Source organism: Haliotis asinina, chromosome 7 (genome assembly GCF_037392515.1).
Source record: "Haliotis asinina isolate JCU_RB_2024 chromosome 7, JCU_Hal_asi_v2, whole genome shotgun sequence".
Lineage (NCBI taxonomy): Eukaryota > Metazoa > Mollusca > Gastropoda > Lepetellida > Haliotidae > Haliotis > Haliotis asinina.
Genome location: NC_090286.1, coordinates 57,738,340 through 57,758,034, shown reverse-complemented (window position 1 = coordinate 57,758,034; position 19,695 = coordinate 57,738,340). Strand labels below are relative to the sequence as shown.

The following is a 19,695-nucleotide window of genomic DNA, read 5'->3' as shown; positions in this document are numbered from 1 at the left end:
TTGTTTTAAATATATTTATGATATAATTTCATTCATAAAACAGACTGGTCCATAAATAAAATTTCCCAATCTTATGTCCTTAACATTAACATAGGAGAACATATTGACAACAAACTTCAGTGTTCCCTTCGTCAAAGTGTTTCAGCTTTTTGTTTCTGATTCTAAGCTTCAGTCAAGCTTGCCATTTTCTTTTGACAGGTCCGGTGGCTGTCCCCCAATTGTGACCCTCTGGGTGTGTCCTTCTGACATACTGCTCTGCTCGTATCCAGACACTGACCTCTCTATTTCATACCTCAATGACCAAAACATTCTGCTCCAGTTCCTTCTGTCCTAAACATGACAATAGGATATCTATCAGAGCAGCGGATATCTACGAACATCAGTTACCTCTGAAGCTATATTACCCTGTGCACTTGGTCTGCTTGATGGTTGCTTTCATAATATGAAGAGTGACATAACATAACAAGTTGATGATTTCAGTATATCTCAATCATCAGAGAGAACCTAACATGCCACGTGATCTGTCCACTCTCAGTTCATGGTGGCATCACCAGAAGTCACAAATAGCTAGTGTCCTTGGGAGGTACTGACCAGTGTTACCCTCAGTATGCTGTTGTAAACCAGGAAGCATGTTATCACATTCAGTCCAGTCACTGACCTACAAGCACTGATCATCACAGTACAATCATCTCCCTAACACCATGGTGGGTTCACAGACAGATTCAGCCTCAGTTTTATCTATCACATACCATAAAATCATACTGATATGTTCACTTTCTTTCTCTCGACCTATCTTTCCATATGTCTGTCTCTCTCTCTCTCTTGCTTACACACACATACTGTTTCCACAAGGCAACATCACTTGAACAAAAATGCCAACTCTTACATATGCTGACTAAAATGTACTAGTGGTCAAATCTTTTGATTTGATACAAGTATATATTTAAGATCTTAATTTGCAGTGCCCTAAGTATTTTTTCCTACAATAATGCTAGCAATGACATACTGTAAAAACCCTCCAGCTGGTTCAGCAAATTTGGTCTACCTTGCTGTTGAGAGTGTCTCATCAGGTTTCAATCACCAGGCATTGAATCTAACCCTAGACATTGTCTATCCTTCTAGCAATGACGTTAGAAGTAATATTGGAACGAACTGTTGTCAGTCTTTTCTCATGTGTGTCTAAGCTAGGTCTTAAGACTGAATGACATTTCAGTGTACACGGCTACAGCTGCTGTTAACAGAGAGGTGTTAGGACTGAACATTGATTCAGTCTGTCCAGCTAGTATTGGTGGTTGACTTGGAATTTAGTACTGTGCTTGAATTATCCTGCTGGCACTGATGTCAAAGGCAGATGTTCGTACTGAATGTTGATTCAGTTTACACTGCTAGCATTGATGTCTTGATCAGCAGTTGCAGCTGAGCGATGCTAAACAAAGTCACAGAAGCAGTTAACATGAACAACCAGGTTAGACAGCTGTTGTCACGACTGTTTGCAGGATCCGAATGCAAATTTACTAGAGCTCTTCCCCTTTCTTTTCTTTGGCTTACAGTTGGACTTGGAGTTCTCTGTCTGTCTTGTTGTCACCTCCTGTTTGTCATTCAGTGCTCCTGCATAGAGAAGAAAAGATACAACTTTAATGAGGGAAATCATGACAATGATGAAAAGTGATATGACTGTCTGTCTGTTTAACACTTGAAGAAATTCTAAACTGATGCAGATGATAGACATTTTCCTCTTGGCAGGTGTTGTCTGCACGTAGTGCAGGCAGAGGATCCTCATCTTGGTGTATGCTGGGTTTGATCCTAGTAAAAAGGGACACAACTCTGCAGGGAGTGTGGTGGTAAGACCACTAACACATCAACATATCACACACAACATATCTCCACACTACAATAACAATGCAGCAGATACTGTACTGGTTTCCATAGGTTCCCAAAACAAGCATGAAAAACAAGGATACATGTCAAATCCTGTCAAACCTATATCACCTGAGTTAGGCCATGGCCTCAGGTGTCATCTATGGCTGCCAACTTAGTCAGTGTCTGAAGGTTTAACCAACTAAATCTTTTACAAGCTGGATAAATCTGAGAAATTTGTTACAAAGTTGTTAAATTTAAGTAATACATTCTAGCAAATTAAGTTAGAAACATAAAAACAGATCACTTTATGTTCATGTCATCACAACACAAGTGTAGTTGTTTGTTAAACACTGTTGACATGATCACTGATGTAAAAACATAGACTGCTTGTAATTTAGTAAACTGAAAGTTGCTAATTCTTAGAAAATGAAGAACTTCAGTGCTTTCTAACAAAAGATGTTATTGATCAAATTATAAAAAAACCCATTTAATCAAGAAGAAATTAACAGACTGCTGACTATCTGACATCATGTGTCTGAGATCAACAATGGCCAGAGTGGGAGGTTGAGTGCCATTACTTTTGAACAAGTATAATCTTCTATATGAGATACACAAACTTTAAGGTATATAAACCAGCAATGAGAGGATTAATCAACTATTGTAAGCTGAATGTACTGACCATGACCTTGATGATTGCCTGCCACAGCGCTCTCTAGTTCTTCGTCTTCTTCTTCCTCACTTGGGGTCCCAAAGTGGAGATCCTCTAAATACGGCACCACAGTCATACTCCTCATTAAGTCACCATCAGAAGATGCCGACAAAACCACACGATCCTCAACCTTGGCATGTTTCCGCTTGAACCACCTGCAAATAGACCACATATCATTTATGTATACAGTAAAACAGAATTCTGTCAGCAAATACCATTAACAAAAATAACATTCAAATTTGCACTGATAAACCTTTTCTTTGGCTAAGTTCATAATGCCAGTATGGGAAATAGAAGATCACAAGTCATGAATTCTGGGAGGAGATAATATTGCATGGAGTGAGTGAGCGAGTGAGTGAGGAAACATATGAATACATGAGTTCTACACCGCTTTCAGCAATTTTGCTGCATTATCACAGCAGAAACTTCTCACATTGTACCCCTGTGTAGGAAATACCTTAATCACTTGTCTATCACACTGCGTGGAGTGTATGCAAGGTTCAATCAGGCTTAAACCAATAAAGTGTAGACACTTGTGAGGCATGTAGAAGTTTTGGTATTCAAGTATAAGACAAAATGTTTTGGACGTCAACTTCTTTATTGTATACACATTTCTATGCTGTTCCTTGCCCATTCATCAGGTGGGTGGCGAAGGCACAATAAAGATGATATGTTACTTGAAGGAACATTCACACATGAAGATGTTTACGATACGATACGACTAGATATTTTATAGCGCCGATATCTAGTTAGTTCAACTGCTCAAGGGCAATTTGTTTTTCCCTTGATCACTGGATGTCCATCACAATGGCACATAGTATATTCAATCTCAACTCCCTGGGGACCACACAGCTCTTGCAGCTTACCAGGCACACCGAGTTAATGTGGCCCTCCCTTCCTTACGAGCTACCCATTCACAGCTGGGTGGACTGGGACAGATAGTCAGAGTACTTTGTCCATGTTTACTGCATGTTGCTGTACCCGTAACTAGGTGTTTGCACGTATTCGTGTGGGGACCATCTGGTCATCTACCAACGGATACACGGGTTCTTTTAAGTGCACTGGGTTGTGTACTGTACACTAGGGGTTGTGACAACACTGAAAGTGCCTGCACACAAAGTTATTTGTGGTGTGGTGGTCCTGTTATCTGTTCAGTTATGGCAGTTTTCAACTTACTGGTGTTGTCTTATTTGTGCTATACTAAACCGATCACTAGCTTTGTACGCCAACATTCCTGCAACAGAATTAAATGAATGCATGAGACTTCAATGTCATCTCTGATGCTGACCTGCAAGAGACGACAGGTATGACATGTGATACTGGTGAACTGAATACAACATCTGGGTGATGATTAACTGCTCTATACTGTCTTACAACTTGCAACCAAGCTTAATCATTTGATTTTTATGAATAGCTTTGACTGAATGAAATTTCTTCATGTCATACACATTCCTGTCATAAGATGGCACAAGATATAATGGTGTCATTAACAGTATGAGGCATAGTCAGCATTGTTTAAGGATGGTGACACTACTGACACACAGACAGGTGTTATATTGTATATGTTTTAACCATAATAATACAAAGCACTTGTACTCACTGTAACCATATGTTGGAATAGTACCTACAGGTTAAGTCAGGATTAAAGTTAACCAGCGAGTGTGCTGAGCAGGTGAGCTTAATGATGTTTTTTAAACAGCATTCCTATTATATCATAGCATATATGCTTTTTGTGTAGGAAAGCCTGAAGTGATGCACATTAAATACATTTACCATTTTGGTGAAACCATGAAAAACCTAACTGAGGCAAAGTGGCTTTAAAAAACACAATGTAAGATTTGTGGCATGCCAAGGGAAGCAACTCTGCATGGAAAAGTGCACACTCTAAGATTTCAGAGTTTCATTTCTATACTTTTGGAAATTTAGAGCAGACAAATCTGACTCATGATACAATAATAGAAGAACACATTTGTCTAGCAAAACATGTAACGACAAATACCTACCATTAAGCAGATCCTTCAAACTATCATCTACAGTGTCAGGAACTGTGTATTGGCCTTTCCCAATATTCTCAAAGAGTTTATAGATATTGTCACCTTCAAATGGATATAATCCTGTTGTTATGTTGTACCTGAAAGAACAAACAACAACAAAGTGTACATTTTCAAGATGAAGGCAATAAAGGAGGCAATAAACACTACTCTATGAAACAGATAAAATTAATCCTTAACTAGAAAAAGCAAGGCATTATTGTTTACTTTGTAAAAATTAATGTGACAGTTGGCCCTTCACCAAAAGTATCACACAATATTAAGCTGACTAACTTCCAGCACTAGGGGAAACGTATGAGATGAAAAAAGGATTGTGTGAGATGGATTTCGGTTTTACCTAAACCTCACCTTACTGAAAAATCTATGCAATCAAACAACAAATAAGTCTGCTTATTTACACAGACTAGAGCACTTCGACAGAAGAATCATTCAAAATAATTTTATGACAATAAGAAACTGAGTAAGTGAGTGAGTTTAGTTATATGCAGCACTCACCAATATCACAGCTATATGACGGCGGTCTGTAAAAAATCGAGTATGGACCAGACAATCCACTGATCAACAGCATGAGCATCAATCTGCGCAATTGGGAACGATGACATGTGTCGACCAAGTCAATGAGCCTGACCACCCGATCCTGTTAGCCGCCTGTTATGCTACGACAAGCATAGTCGCCTTTTATAGCAAGCATGGGTTGCTGAAGGCCTAGTCTACCCTGGGACCTTCACGGGTCCACTAAGTAACTGATTGGTACATGCAGAAAATGTCAACAAAGTTTAATTAATTGGCTTGATTTAAGAGATATTGATGTACTTGCACCAGGTGGAACCTAAGAAAAAAACCTAGTTGCACCAGAAAAATTCTAGATGCATTGCTTTTGTTGTAATGTGTAATGAAACAAGTATGCTTTAAATTATTTTGATGCTTTATTCAGAAGTATACTCACTCTAAAATTGACATAACATTGGGCTGCAAACGTGCAAGAAAAAAAAAGCACAAAATCAAGCCCGGAAGGTAGACAAGGCTAACAGTGTAGATCTCATGAAGTCAAGGAGATCTTGTCAACCTCTGATGAAGCTAATGATGCCAAGTTTGACACGCGTAGAACTCGTGATCATAGCCATGTTTGAATGAGATCGTTACTGGTATATACTAGTTACATCTAATGCTCAATAAATCATGATGTGGAATAGAGATTTGCTTGCTTTTAGATGAATGATGGTATTTTTTGGTACCTTTTCTTTTAAACAAACACAGGTCAATGTATCGAAACTATGTAGATCAATGCTCATGCTGATGGGTTGTTTGGCATAGGTTTGATTTACAGACTGGAACATTAGCTGGAATATTTGTGAGTGCAGTGCAGTGTACTTAATACAAGTACAGTCCTCACAATAACATCAAGACAATTTTTCTGCAGGTAAATCATACAGGGAGAAATCTTTTGTTCTAAGTTATCAGTTGCAGACTTTTGTTGAATGCCTCACTCAGCAATATGCTAGTTACATGACAGTGGCCACTACAGCTATGGACAAGGCAATATAGTGATTGTTGTTGTGGGCACTGATCCACATCTTTGTAAAACAATAATGTGCACTCAGTCACTTCACTAAGTTGACCCTCCAATCCATTAGGACAGGAAATGGTTGCTAGCAACCTATTTAATAATCCAAAATGTGTATATCAGTTATGGTTTCAGAATACTACTGTGTAACTTACAATGTTACCCCTGATGACCACACATCCACCTTGAAGCCAGCGAAGGAATCATCACCATTAGCTATCTCTGGGGGTTGGAATGCTGGCGAACCTTGACTTGTCTTGCAAGTGTCGTCTTTGGAAAATAAATCTATTTTCTGCAAAGGAAAATGAGACATTTATACCACAGATATTTGATGAAGAATATCAGCTTGACCATGTTATGTCTCATTTCACAATCTGACAGTAACAACTGGGGTGTTGAGTGGACACTGGCCCAGTGGTCAGTGTACACAGAGAGCCCCCATGACCCACATTAGTCCAGGATACTGACAGCACACCAGTGACACACACCCTTGTATATAACATGCCTCTATGGATGACCCTCTGTTTGTGGCAAAAATCATGGCAATGATCATTCAAGACAAAGGTGTCATTGTACAAACTGATCGGTGCACTAGAATGATCCTAACTCCCATACCCTAACATAGACTTATGACAGCCGTAGCTCTTAGTACAATGTCACTCGTGTCCATACTGAACAACTCACACTATTTTGAATTTATGTTCTCATGTTCTTATCTGTTCTGCTGATTGTGTTATTGAGTGTGCTTTACATCATTCCTTGCAATGATGTGATAACTGCAAACATGCATGTGAATGCTGATTCACAGTTTGTGTACAATATTTTGAATTGCATGCAAGATGCTCAAATCTGACATTTTAGTGTATCCTTTGTGCTTTATTCTAACTTACTCAATGGACTCGACTCTGAAAACCTGTAACTTTTCACAATTGACATTCATACCTAAATATGAACATTTTACAGGATTCAGTCTCAATCTGAGCAACAGTTCATCTCACATAATCCTTAAGTTGTTGCAGCTCATTTTCTCCCATTCGTGAATTCTTTGTTTCATTACCATTGATTACCATTATATTGGATCCTTTGGCCTGGTCACTCCTATGTGGACCTGATATACTGCTATAAAAATAATCAGAGTAAAGTCATTTGGAATGTATCTGCTATAGATGCACGGAGAGATGCTGTTTGACACAAGCCAACTTCAACAAATTCAAGCTGATTCCTTGAAATTCTGAACTTAGTGAAACAAGTTTCAGTTATGTCAATCAAATTCAAATGCTGTAACCAATTTCAGCACAAACCATCACAGAGGATGTAATACTCTCATAATCTGTGCTTCCACGTTTACTCAGATGACAGCCAGATGCATGTCTTCTTTATACCACTCAATTAGGTAACTGTTGAGACTACAATTTACACTGTTAAAGCCTGTGTCACATCTACAAGTGGATGAGTGAGAACTTTCTCAGACTTGTGACATGACTCAGCTACTGACTTTATTGTCAAAGTAGATGGCAAGATCACAGCTTCCACTTTCAAACCTGGGGTGTGTGACAAAGTCCAGAAATCTTATTTTTTATTCTGCTTTTAATCTGGAAGCATTTCAATTCATTAGGCTAGAATGCTTCAGACTACCTATGTAACCTCAGCCTAACAAATTGATCAAGACAGGAATTAATTTGCAACTTAGTACAGGAGTAATTAATTTCATTTATTGTCTACTGCAATCACAGAATTATCACAAGAACAAGCAGATATGATCTCAAAGCCCAAGTGTTGATGGCAAATCTTCAAACATCCAATCTTGTACAAAACCACATGGGCCTTCCAGACATCTGAGCAAAATTTGAGAAATAATTAAACACCAGAATGAAGATGGACACATGAACTGAGCACTATTCAAATCATTGCTACAAACAGTTGTTTAACAAAGCGTACAATTACTTCTTAGTGCCCATGACTCTCAGCAGCAAGTTTTCTCTGAATACTTGTGCTGTAATAGTGTATGTTTCTGATTGCTTTTCTACAGATAGGTAAGGTATCCCACCTCTGCCACACCCAGGTCTGTGATCTTGAGAGTTTCGTCGGTAGTGAGCAGCAGATTGCCGGGTTTAATGTCCTTGTGTATGATTCCCTGGCTGTGCAGGTACTCTAGGCCATCCATCAGCTGATAGAAGTATCTGCAACATCACCAGCAGTTGGCATGGTTGGGGGATACATTAGTGATGTCTCTTAACCATGTTAACACACCACAGGTTGTGTAGTAGCAGTAGTGTGCAATGCAGTAGCGTGGAATACAGAACAGTAGTGTGTCATACAGTAGCAGTAGTTTGTAATACAATAGCAGTAGTGTGTCATACAGTAGCAGTAGTGTGTCATACAGTAGCAGTAGTGTCATACAGTAGCAGTAGCATGTCATACAGTAGCAGTAGTGTGTCATACAGTAGTTCCAGTGTCATACAGTAGCAGTAGTAATACAGTAGCAGTAGTGTCATACAGTTGCAGTAGTGTGTCATACAGTAGCAGTAGTTTGTCATACAGTAGCAGTAGTGTGTAATACCGTAGCAGTAGTTTGTAATACAATAGCAGTAGTGTGTCATACAGTAGCAGTAGTGTGTCATACAGTAGCAGTAGTGTGTCATTCAGTAGCAGTAGTGTGTAATACAGCAGCAGTAGTGTGCAATACAGTAGCAGTAGTGTGCAATACAGCAGCAGTAGTGTGCAATACAGCAGCAGTAGTGTGTCATACAGTAGCAGTAGTGTGCAATACAGCAGCAGTGGTGTGTCATACAGTAGCGTGTCATACAGCAGCAGTAGAGTGCAATACAGTAGCAGTAGTGTAATACAGAAACAGTAGTGTGTAATACAATAGCTGTAGTGTGTAATACAGTAGCAGTAGCACATAATACAGTAGCAGTGGTGTGCAATACAGTAGCAGTGGTGTGTAATACAGCAGCATCAGTGCATCATACAGTAGCAGTATTGTGTAATACAGAGCAGTTGGGGTAAGATGGCAGCAGTAGGTGATAATACAGTAGAAACAGTGTTTATTTCAGTAGCAGTAGGGCATAATAAAGAAGCAGTAGGGTAGTGAGTGAGTGAATTTAGTTTTACACCACACTCAGCAATATTCCAGCTATATGGTGGCGGTCTGTAAATAATCGAGTCTGGACCAGACAATCCAGTGACCAACAACATGAGCATTGATCTGCGCAATTGGGAACCGATGACATGTGTCAACCAAGTCAGCAAGTCTGACCACCTGATCCTGTTAGTCACCTCTTACGACATGCATAGTGGCCTTTCATGGCAAGCATGGGTTGCGGAAGGCCTATTCTACCCAAGGACCTTCACAGGTAGCAGAATAAAGTAGCATTAGCGTGTTATGAAGTGGAAGTAGGGCGTAACTGAGTAGCTGTAGTATGTATTAAAGAAGAAGTAACATGTAATAAGTAGCTGTAGCGTGTAATAAAGTAGCAGTAGGGTGTAATTAAGTAGCAGTAATGTGGAACAAAGTAAAAGTAACAGGAGAGTGAATACATTGCAACACACCACAAACATAGCTGACAATCCACCACCAACATAGCTGACAATCCACAACCAACATAACTGATAATATGCCTTATATATGCAACATATGTCATATTTGGGATTTCACTTTCTCAGTAAAGTACAAATTCTAGTACTTCTTTTGGTTGAGTCCCATCCGGGATTTGAACCTGCACCCTCAGAGTCAGGCACCTAATCGCCAGCACACAAAGTCAGCCGCCTAACCCGCTCAGCCACCGCAGAAGAACTTTGTGCTGGCGATTAGGTCCCTGACTCTGAGGGTGCAGGTTCGAATCCCGGATGGGACTCAACCAAAAGAAGTACTAGAATTTGTACTTTACTGAGAAAGTGAAATCCCAAATATGACATATGTTGCATTTGACCACTTTCTAAATGGCATCGTGTAATCATACCTTATATATGTTAAACTGGGGATTACAGGTTCTTCGTGAAGTACAAATTCTAGTACTTTTTGAGCTGAGTCCCATCCTGGATTCGAACCCACACCCTCAGAGTCAGGCACCTAATCGCCAGCACACAAAGTGAGCCAGCCACCTAAACCAGCTAAGCCACCACTACTTCAAAAAAAAATGAAAGTCAGACGACTGGTAGTCCAGATTGTGGGCTTTGTGTACCCCTCCGACAAATCTTAATTGGCACGGCTCCCACGACTGAAAGCTATGATTACACAATGCTGTTTAGAAAGTGGTCAACTGCAACAAATGGTATATTTGGGATTACACTTTCTTTGTACGGTACAAATTCTAGTTCTTTTTTAATTGAGTCCCATTCCGGATTCAACCTACACCCTCAGAGTCGAGCACCTAATCGCCAGACTGTGGGCTTTGTGTACCCCTCTGACTTTCATTTTTATGGAAGTTGTGTATGAGAGTGTAATCCCAATTAAAAATAACATATGTTACATTTGACCACTTTCTAAATGACATTGTGTAATCACATACATACCTGACAATATACCACCTACATACCTTACAATACATTATCTATACATTTCACAATGCAGACATCCAACAAAGTGTACATTGATTACTGAAACTGGTCAGACTACATGAGACGCTACAATGATAATGTAACCTCCTGGATCTGTATCACCTAACAACAGCAGACTGCTCAGTGTGCATCAACAACTGTTTCCTTGACAACATACAGATGATACAATCTACGTGATGCAAACACCTCACCTATGAGCTTGCCACAGTGGGAACTTCTTCTTTGGCGCTTTCTCCAGCATTTCCTGCAGCTCACCCACACAGTATTCCATAACCAGGTACCTGTAACCAAGGTAACATTAATAACCACATGTTTATATTGTGCAGCTCACCCACACAGTATTCCATAACCAGGTACCTGTAACCAAGGTAACATTAATAACCACATGTTTATATTGTGCAGCTCACCCACACACTATTCCATAACCAGGTACCTGTAACCAAGGTAACATTAATAACCACATGTTTATATTGTGCAGCTCACCCACACACTATTCCATAACCAGGTACCTGTAACCAAGGTAACATTAATAACCACAGGTACATATACTGCAGCTCACCCACAGAACCAAGCTAACACATCTTATCATAGCTCATCGACATAATTTGAGTTTTCTGTAAGCAGGTACTAGGCAAGCAGCATATGCACGAGGTAAGTATGTTATGTATGTAAACACACTGACAGTGTTAATGTATCAAAACAATGTCCCAACTTGCTGCTTGCAGCCTACTGTTTAGCTTAACATGACTATCATGAGCCTTCACACAGTGACGTTAAGTTTTGCTACTGTATAGCTTGTAGGTTTCCCATTTTGCAAATCTTGCTATAATAAATAAGAGATGACCGCAAGTTATAAACACTTTTCTTTAAAGAATTCATGAATATTCAAGATCAAATGTTCACAATTGATGCACTGAATTCATGAAGCATTCATCAAATACACAAGTGAATTGTAACAGCTCAACTACTTACTTGTAACCAAGGCAACATAATGTACACACACTGCAGATCCCCTTCACAGTACCTTACCAGATGTTGGAACCATGTACATATACCGAAGCCCATTCTGACACTATTTCAATTTTCATAAGTAATTACTCTTACCCATGGCAACACATACATTTGTTGCAGGTAATTCACACAGTATTTCACAACTAGTTCATGCAACACTTGTTTTTTTTTTTGTTCACTAGTGAACCCAAATTGAAAACATACTCAGATGGCAGTGTAAACAGCGTAAATACTTACTGGCTAACATTGTACAGATATGGAAATACATATTGACCAATCATGATCGATCACAGATATGATCGATTGCTTGACTACTATTTTCAACCGATCAATCATCCATGAAATAGATTAATCAGAACAGCACTCACAAATGCTACATTTCAAGTATTAGTATTTGAAGTTTTAGTTTAGTCTATGCTGTTATTTATTCTGTATGCGGTGTGAGTATGTGTTCAGTGGGATTACTTCAGACTGAAGACCCGTGAAGGTCCCGGGGTAGAATAGGCCTTCAGCAAACCATGCTTGCCATAAAAGGTGACTATGCTTGTCGTAAGAGGCGACTAACGGGATCAGGTGGTCAGACTAGCTGACTTGGTTGACACATGTCATCGGTTCCCCATTGCGCAGATCGATGCTCATGTTGTTGATCACTGGATTGTCTGGTCCAGACTCGATTATTTACAGACCGTCGCCATATAGCTGGAATATTGCTAAGTGCGACGTAAAACTAAACTCACTCACTCACTCACTTCAGACTGAAAACTGTCTTTTTGTTCTAAAAATCTGGCAAGACTTTCAAACAAAATGATCCCCTGTTGATCCATGATGATGTGCATGATACAAGACCATGATTAAGGCATAGATATGATAGATGCCACTTTACTCTAGTTCACTAGTTTGTATCTACAGTAGAACATGGATATAGCGAACACGGATATAGCAAACAAATTTAAAAGTCCCGTCAATGGTTCCTTTATAATATCTTTAAAATTATACGTGAATAACGAACTCGTGAGTAGCGAGTTAACAGTTATAGCGAACTGATTTCCTGACCCCAAGCCCAATTAATGACGTGAGTAGCAAACTCACTCAGTGTCAGCTCAGTGTCAACTCAGCGACTTAGCGGTATACATCAACCTTATGGGCAGTGAATCAACATTGTTTAACCTCGTTGGCGGTGAATCAACATTGTTTAACCTCGTTGGCAGTGAATCAACATTGTTTGATAGTCATTAATTAATTAACAAAAGAAACACATCGTGTTTAAAAGCTTGACTGATACACAGATCTTCAGTTCACTCTCGTCGCTATGGCAGGCAAACGTAAAGCTATCACCTTTGACACAAAGCTTCAGATAATCCAGGCTGTAGACTTAGGAGTAAGATCGAAGACAAACATCGCTCTCGACTCTGGCATTCCGAAATCAACACTCAGTTCCACTATTAAGAATCGCGACTCGATACTGGCAAAATGTGTCTCTAGTGATTTCGGCCCTGCCTGCAAGAAGTTACGAACTGCAAATCACCAAGATGTGGAAGATGCGCTCTACAAATGGTTTCAAGGAGCGAGAAGTGAAAACATTCCCTTGAGTGGTCCCATGTTGCAGACTAAGGCAAATGAATTGGCATCCAAGTTAGGTCATTTAGATTTCAGTTGCAACAGTGCTTGGATTGACAGGTTCAAACAGAGGCATGGTATCGTATGCAAATCAGCTCATGGGGAAAGTGCATCAGTTGACCCCATGTTAAATGCAGTTAAGTGTTATATTGTTGAAATTGTTGTGATTGTTAAACATGTTCTAGATAATGTATTTGAACAATGAAATCAGAATTTTAATGTGAATGTACAAGAATAAAAATATGCAGCCCATGTATATACGTGTCTCTTCATCTCTATAAGCCAATATGGCGGTCAAACGTGAATAACGAACAACGGATATAGCGAACTAAATCCCTTGGTCCCTTGGAGTTCGTTATATCCGTGTTCTACTGTATATGCTTCATGTACACATTGTTTTCTCACACTAGCAAAGAGTTTGAAGATTTTCTGTCTCTTTCAGGTTGTGTCCTTTGAAATGGTTATTTCTTCTACCAGTAGTAATTGTAAACCAGAAGTCTGTGTCTTCTGTGATCTGATTGGTTGAAAAACATGATCAAATGGTATTCGATTCCCGGAAACAGCAAGACTTTTTGCTGTGTACTGACACGTAGAAATATCGCAAACAATTGTTTTGTTGTGTCATTAAAAGTGGTGACATCATTCAAATCATATTGTGACATAAAGTTAGAATGACGTCACAAATGAGCAGCTCCAGATGCTACCATGGGAACCAGCTGAAATGGGCGCTTGATGACACTTCACTGCTGTAGCTGTACTCAATGTAAACAAGTGCAGACAGTAAAACCCTTTGCTTTACTTTTTTGTTCACAATCTCCCAACAACACCTGGTTACATTTGAGACAGTACTGTCAACGTCGTGGTGTACACATGATGACAACAAAATAGGCCATAATGACAATAAAGCAAACTACTAACTGCTTGATTACATTACAATCTGTTGTTGACACAATCATGCTGAATTACATAACCTAAAATGTTCTTTGGGAGGCAATTTAATTTAAATATGCAACAGCTGAAGTGGACTAACAATAAGTATCTGTACTTCACATACCCACCATTACAAACATGCCCCCTAGACATTTAGATTTGGGGGTCAGGATAACTCTCAAAATTTCGTAGGGGGAGTCAAAATCCAAATTTGGGGCTCAAACAATTTACAAACATAATAAATTTTCAACTTTTCTTTCTTTTCAGGTATATGCCTTTAAGTGTGAATTCTTAAGAATTATCGTGTGTACTTTCGATTCAGTTTGATTGAAATCAGTTTAGTTACATTTATTACCTATAACATTGAACTGTTTTTGATTAATGATTTTATTGCACCAGAAGCGATGCAGTGTTTGCTTTTCACACATATTTCACCTTGTCAAATATGCAGGTTTTCCGTGCCAAGGGGAATGTTGTATTAATGTACATTCCTGTATCAAACTGATAAGAAAGACACCTAAATTGAGACAGGTATGTCAAACTTCTCAATAGCAACACAACTAACATACATATCTGAGCCAAAAGACTACTAATACAGGTCGAAGATATAATGCCCTAAATCAATCAATCTAGTTCATGAATATAGTTCAGACTTGACTTAAGTTCAGATATGTAGGAATGATATTGACTGATACAGATTTTCTCAAATAAAACCAAAAAGCAAACTAAGCAACAAACCTTAATTAAAATTAATATTTTGATGCCGAGGTAAGTTTAGCTAAACTTTCTGCATGAAGCAACATTTCATGACACTCCTTTGGGTAATGACAGTCTGGTTTTCTCAGCAGTTTAAAGAAACCAACAACACACTGGTATGCATATCCTTAGATGTTATCATTACGAATGCTAAGAACTAGTCTATGTTTTCAGATAAGCAATCCCTGTTTAGGTAAAGCCATATGGTTATGATTATTATATGAATGCCAACAATATGTATACAAAACATATAATATACATACAGTTTCTGTTTTTCTTCATTCTGTAAAACATCCACAAGTCCAATGATGTTTTTATGATGAAGTCGTCGTAAAAGCATGATTTCTCTGAAACACACGATAAAAATTAGCTAATAACACAATATTTCTAACTATAAAACACAATTCTTCAAATTCACAAGACTTAATTATACATAATATTCTTTTAATAGTTTGATACTCTCCATTTAATGCCACGTGATATAAGCTATACTACTTTATGCTTTCTGACTTAAACACATAACATTTGCATGATCTGAGAAAATGATAATGACAGTGAGAAATTTTCTGAGTTCCACCCATATCCCCGTAAACTGAAATGATAACATAAAAGGCGACTAGCTGGATCAGGTGGTTGATGCTGATTTTATTGGTCACTGGATTGGTACAGACTCGATTATTTACAGACCCCCGCCATACAGCTGGACTATTGCTAGGTGCGGCGTAAAACTAAATTCACTCACTCACTCTCCCTCTGTAATGTGAGCTGATTCACCCTGCATCTGCATTGATCTTTCGATGTATATAACTTATGTTGAGCTCCTGCAGAAAGAGCTACATAGCCACCGTACATTTCATTACCTGTAGGTATCTGATATTTTCTACACCTTTCCTTTTTCTTTCATCTTTACTAAAGTTAATATATGAGATTGCTTGTTAGTTCTTGGTAATTCTACATGATAGGGGTTCAAAGAGCATCACTATTAGAACACATGAATATGCAAAAATTTGAACTAGAATGCATTCATAGAGTAAGGGGTGACTAATGGAATTTCTATGCTTAGATTAATGCTTATGATGTGAATCACAGAATGTTTTGATCAAGACTCAGTTATTGAAAGGTCACAATCGTGCAGTGAATGCAGTGTTTAACAATATATAACCCTGGGCAAATAACCCCCCAAAACAAGACATAATTATATCATGTAAATGTAATGACAGAGCTGTCATCTTTAGGTCACTGAACAATTTTCAGTTACAAGTGCCTCCGATAAAAACCAAATATTATCATAATTATGAATTCCACTGTATAACTCGTGCCACCGAAGCTGTCATTACACTTGTACCTCTGCACATTCTGTTCCCCGTTTGGAATTTTCCGTAATTTCTTCTTCTTAAAGATTTTCACAGCCCTCCTACATAGTGTGTGTGTATCTAGCACTTCTTTCACTTTGCCGTACGACCCTTCCCCAAGCATGTCTCCCATGAGGTATTTGTCTATCAACTTGGCTCGTCTGCGTCGAGGTTCATATATAATCTGGTCGGAATCCACCCGGTGAAAAAACGAATCAAGTGGTTCATCGTCATTGATAAAGTCAATAGGATCCACACATTGCAGTGCAGAATGCCGATAATCCTCTTCGAACGCAGGAATACTGTCGACAAGTTCATGGTGAGCCATCGTTCAATGAAATGTGCTTGCACTTGTTGTTATTCTCATTACATGTTTGGGAGTAACAATCCTATGAGCTGAAAAGGAAATGCGGCCATATTGACTCTAATGACATCGAGGTTCATTGGTCACATGATCACTAAAGGGAAGCAACTTCGCTAGAGCGGTTTCGTTCTACTGACAGCTGTAAGTTCCACAAGACCGGTTCGAGTCGTCATGTTGCATTTGGTATGCTGTATATTTTATGTGGGGCAGGGATGAGAAATAGGTAAGTCATCAAAGTAGTGTGCTGCTGACAATCGACTCATACACTATACACTTCGTTCAGGAAAGGGCTTAAGGAACATATCGACAATGTTGAATACTGTTTTTAAAAGACACCCCCCCCCCCGCCCCAACCCACCCAAGATTAAAACAAACCTTCTTTGCTTTTAACAATACATTTGAATAGGTGGTTCACTAAAATAACTTTTCATTACCGCAGCACTTTAACTGACGTCAGTATGAAAATTTTCGATCACATGTTTTGATAAGAGGCATAGAACAGGGGTTAATTGCGGAGTGTGTATAAGTGTGATAAATGCATGCAGGATTAACACCTCTCTCACAGTTGCAGCAATTTTACTTCATGTAAGCATAGAGAAAGAGAAATTCTTACAGATACATTTTGTGTTAAAAGTTCTGAAACTGGGATCGTGGAAAGTATCTTCTGACTGAGGTATATACTCTGGAAGAGTAAGACTCGAGTCATTATGTCCGACAACGTTCTATTTTATATGGGTCTGATACCAGGAGTATCATCATTGACTTCACTGTACCATACTTCAAGTGACTAGCGTCTCAGATCTGCATCACACCAGGCTTGTATTAAACTGATCGCACACCGTCACTTGACATAACTCGTATGTAACATGATCTGCAGCTTTTCGTGGGAACACCAGAAACCTATAATGTTCTGTTCGAATCTGGGTTCGACTGGATTTTGTCGCTAGGTTTGTCAGTGGTATGCCGGTGTCTGTGGGCCCCACCTGTGCAGCAAACGTCTGAGACCTGAGCCTCCCCCATACTAAGCCGACATGCCGTGATAACTGACATGCCGTGATATAACTGGAATGTTGTGATAAAAGTTACATGTCTTGAAAAAAGTGGAATGTTGTGATGTAACTTACATGCCATGATATAACTGGAACGTTGTGATATAACTTACATGCTGTAACATAATTGGATTGTTGTGATATAACTAACATGCCGTGATATACCTGGAACATTGTGATATAACTGGAATGTTGTGATATAACTAACATGCCGTTATATAGCTTTAATGTTGTTATAGAACTTAGATGCCGTGATTTAGCTTACCTGCCGTGATATAACTTACATGCCGTGGTATAACTTACATGCCGTGGTATAACTTACATGCCGTGGTACATCTGGAATGTTGTGATAGAACTTAGATGCCATGATATAATTGGAACGTTGTGATATATCTTACATGCCCTGATAGAACTTATATGGCGTGATATAACGTACATGCCATGATATAACTGGAATGTTGTGATATAACATACCTGGCGTGACATACCTGCCATGCTGTGATGCAAGTGGAATATCATGACGTGTTACTTTCATGTCGTGATATAACTAACATGCTGTGATATAACTGAAATGTTGTAATACAACTTACATGCCCTGATACAACTAACGTGCCGTGATATAATTGGAATGCTGCGATGTATAACTTACATACCGTGTTATACATGGAGCGTTGTCGTGTAACTTACATGTCGTGCTATAACTTATATGCTGTGATAGAACTGGAATGTTGTTATATAACTAACATGCCATGATATAACTGGAATATTGTGATATAACTTACATGTCGTGATATAAATAGTATGCCGTGGCATAACATTAGTGCCTGTGTTACAAAAGTGACAGAGTCTCTGACGTCATGGTTCAGATAGCTGTCTAGTTCCCTTTTGGCATTCACCCCAGCCTGACTTTCACACACCTTCATTTTGTTATAATGATATAAACCATGTACTGATTGGTTTTCCGAAACGTAGCCTTAACTAAGTGGCATGTATGTTTATCTAATATGAGACCACCCGAGCTAGATGAAGGTATGTCCTGACAGGATGTATTCACTGGGAACATGGGTATGTAGTCTTGTGGACATCTAACAAACATTTAGACCGTCACAGGAGTCATGATATATATGGAAGTTCTTTTAGGGTGTGTTCCATGAGGTCTACTTCTATATTGATTTGAATGCACAATGTCACCTAACCGACAAGTAGACCCTAAGAACTATTGGTAGGTATTTTCAAATCCCGCTGAGATGTGACCCTGACCGGCAAGACTACTGGAGATCAGTACAGGGTGTATATCATTATAATAAAATGTATATGTATGAAAGTCGGGCTGGGTTGAATGCCACGAGGACAATACATAGGTGTATGCAAGTGAGGGCTGGGTGAATGCCCCGAGGCCAACAGATAGGTGTATGCAAGTGAGGATAGGGTGAATGCTACGAGGTCAACAGATAGGTGTATGCAAGTGAGGATAGGGTGAATGCCCCGAGGCCAACAGATAGGTGTATGCAAGTGAGGATAGGGTGAATGCTACGAGGCAAACAGATAGGTGTATGCAAGTGAGGATAGGGTGAATGCTACGAGGCAAACAGATAGGTGTATGCAAGTCAGACAAGATGGGCTAAAGGTGCGGGTACCAGTGATAGATGTCAGTGTAATTGTAATTATGTGATTTCATGACTTTGAGGCAGCAAGGGTACAGTAGATGATTGAATGTTTGTCAACACTGACAAAGATGTGTATGAAACATGAAACAGTGTCCGTTGTACTTTGCAATTTGTTTACGTTTGTTATGAAGTGCGATTGCTGCTGTTGATATCACGTATATACAGAACGGTCTGTCTATTGATGTTGACACAACAGAACACTTGA

General features: G+C 39.1%; 1 protein-coding gene across 1 annotated transcript; it reads right to left on the bottom strand.

Moving 5' to 3' along the window:
- Positions 1-16,855, bottom strand: LOC137290767 (serine/threonine-protein kinase STK11-like). The gene is made up of 9 exons (XM_067821883.1): positions 16,404-16,855; positions 15,322-15,405; positions 10,936-11,025; positions 8,232-8,364; positions 6,340-6,476; positions 4,573-4,700; positions 3,746-3,803; positions 2,540-2,724; positions 1-1,608 (listed from the first exon to the last, which is right to left on the bottom strand). The coding sequence occupies exons 1-9, from the start codon at positions 16,736-16,738 to the stop codon at positions 1,481-1,483; spliced, it is 1,278 nt and encodes a 425-aa protein (XP_067677984.1). The 5' UTR covers positions 16,739-16,855; the 3' UTR covers positions 1-1,480.
- Positions 16,856-19,695: the final 2,840 nt, after the last annotated feature.

Coding starts and splice junctions, on each gene's coding strand:
- LOC137290767 (XM_067821883.1), bottom strand. CDS start 16,738: ATGGCTCACCATGAACTTGTCGACAGTATTCCTGCGTTCGAAGAGGAT. Junction 3,804..4,572: donor TTTGAAGGATCTGCTTAATG/GTAGGTATTTGT, acceptor ATTCTGTTGCAG/GAATGTTGGCGTACAAAGCT. Junction 1,609..2,539: donor AGGCAATCATCAAGGTCATG/GTCAGTACATTC, acceptor TTCTCTATGCAG/GAGCACTGAATGACAAACAG.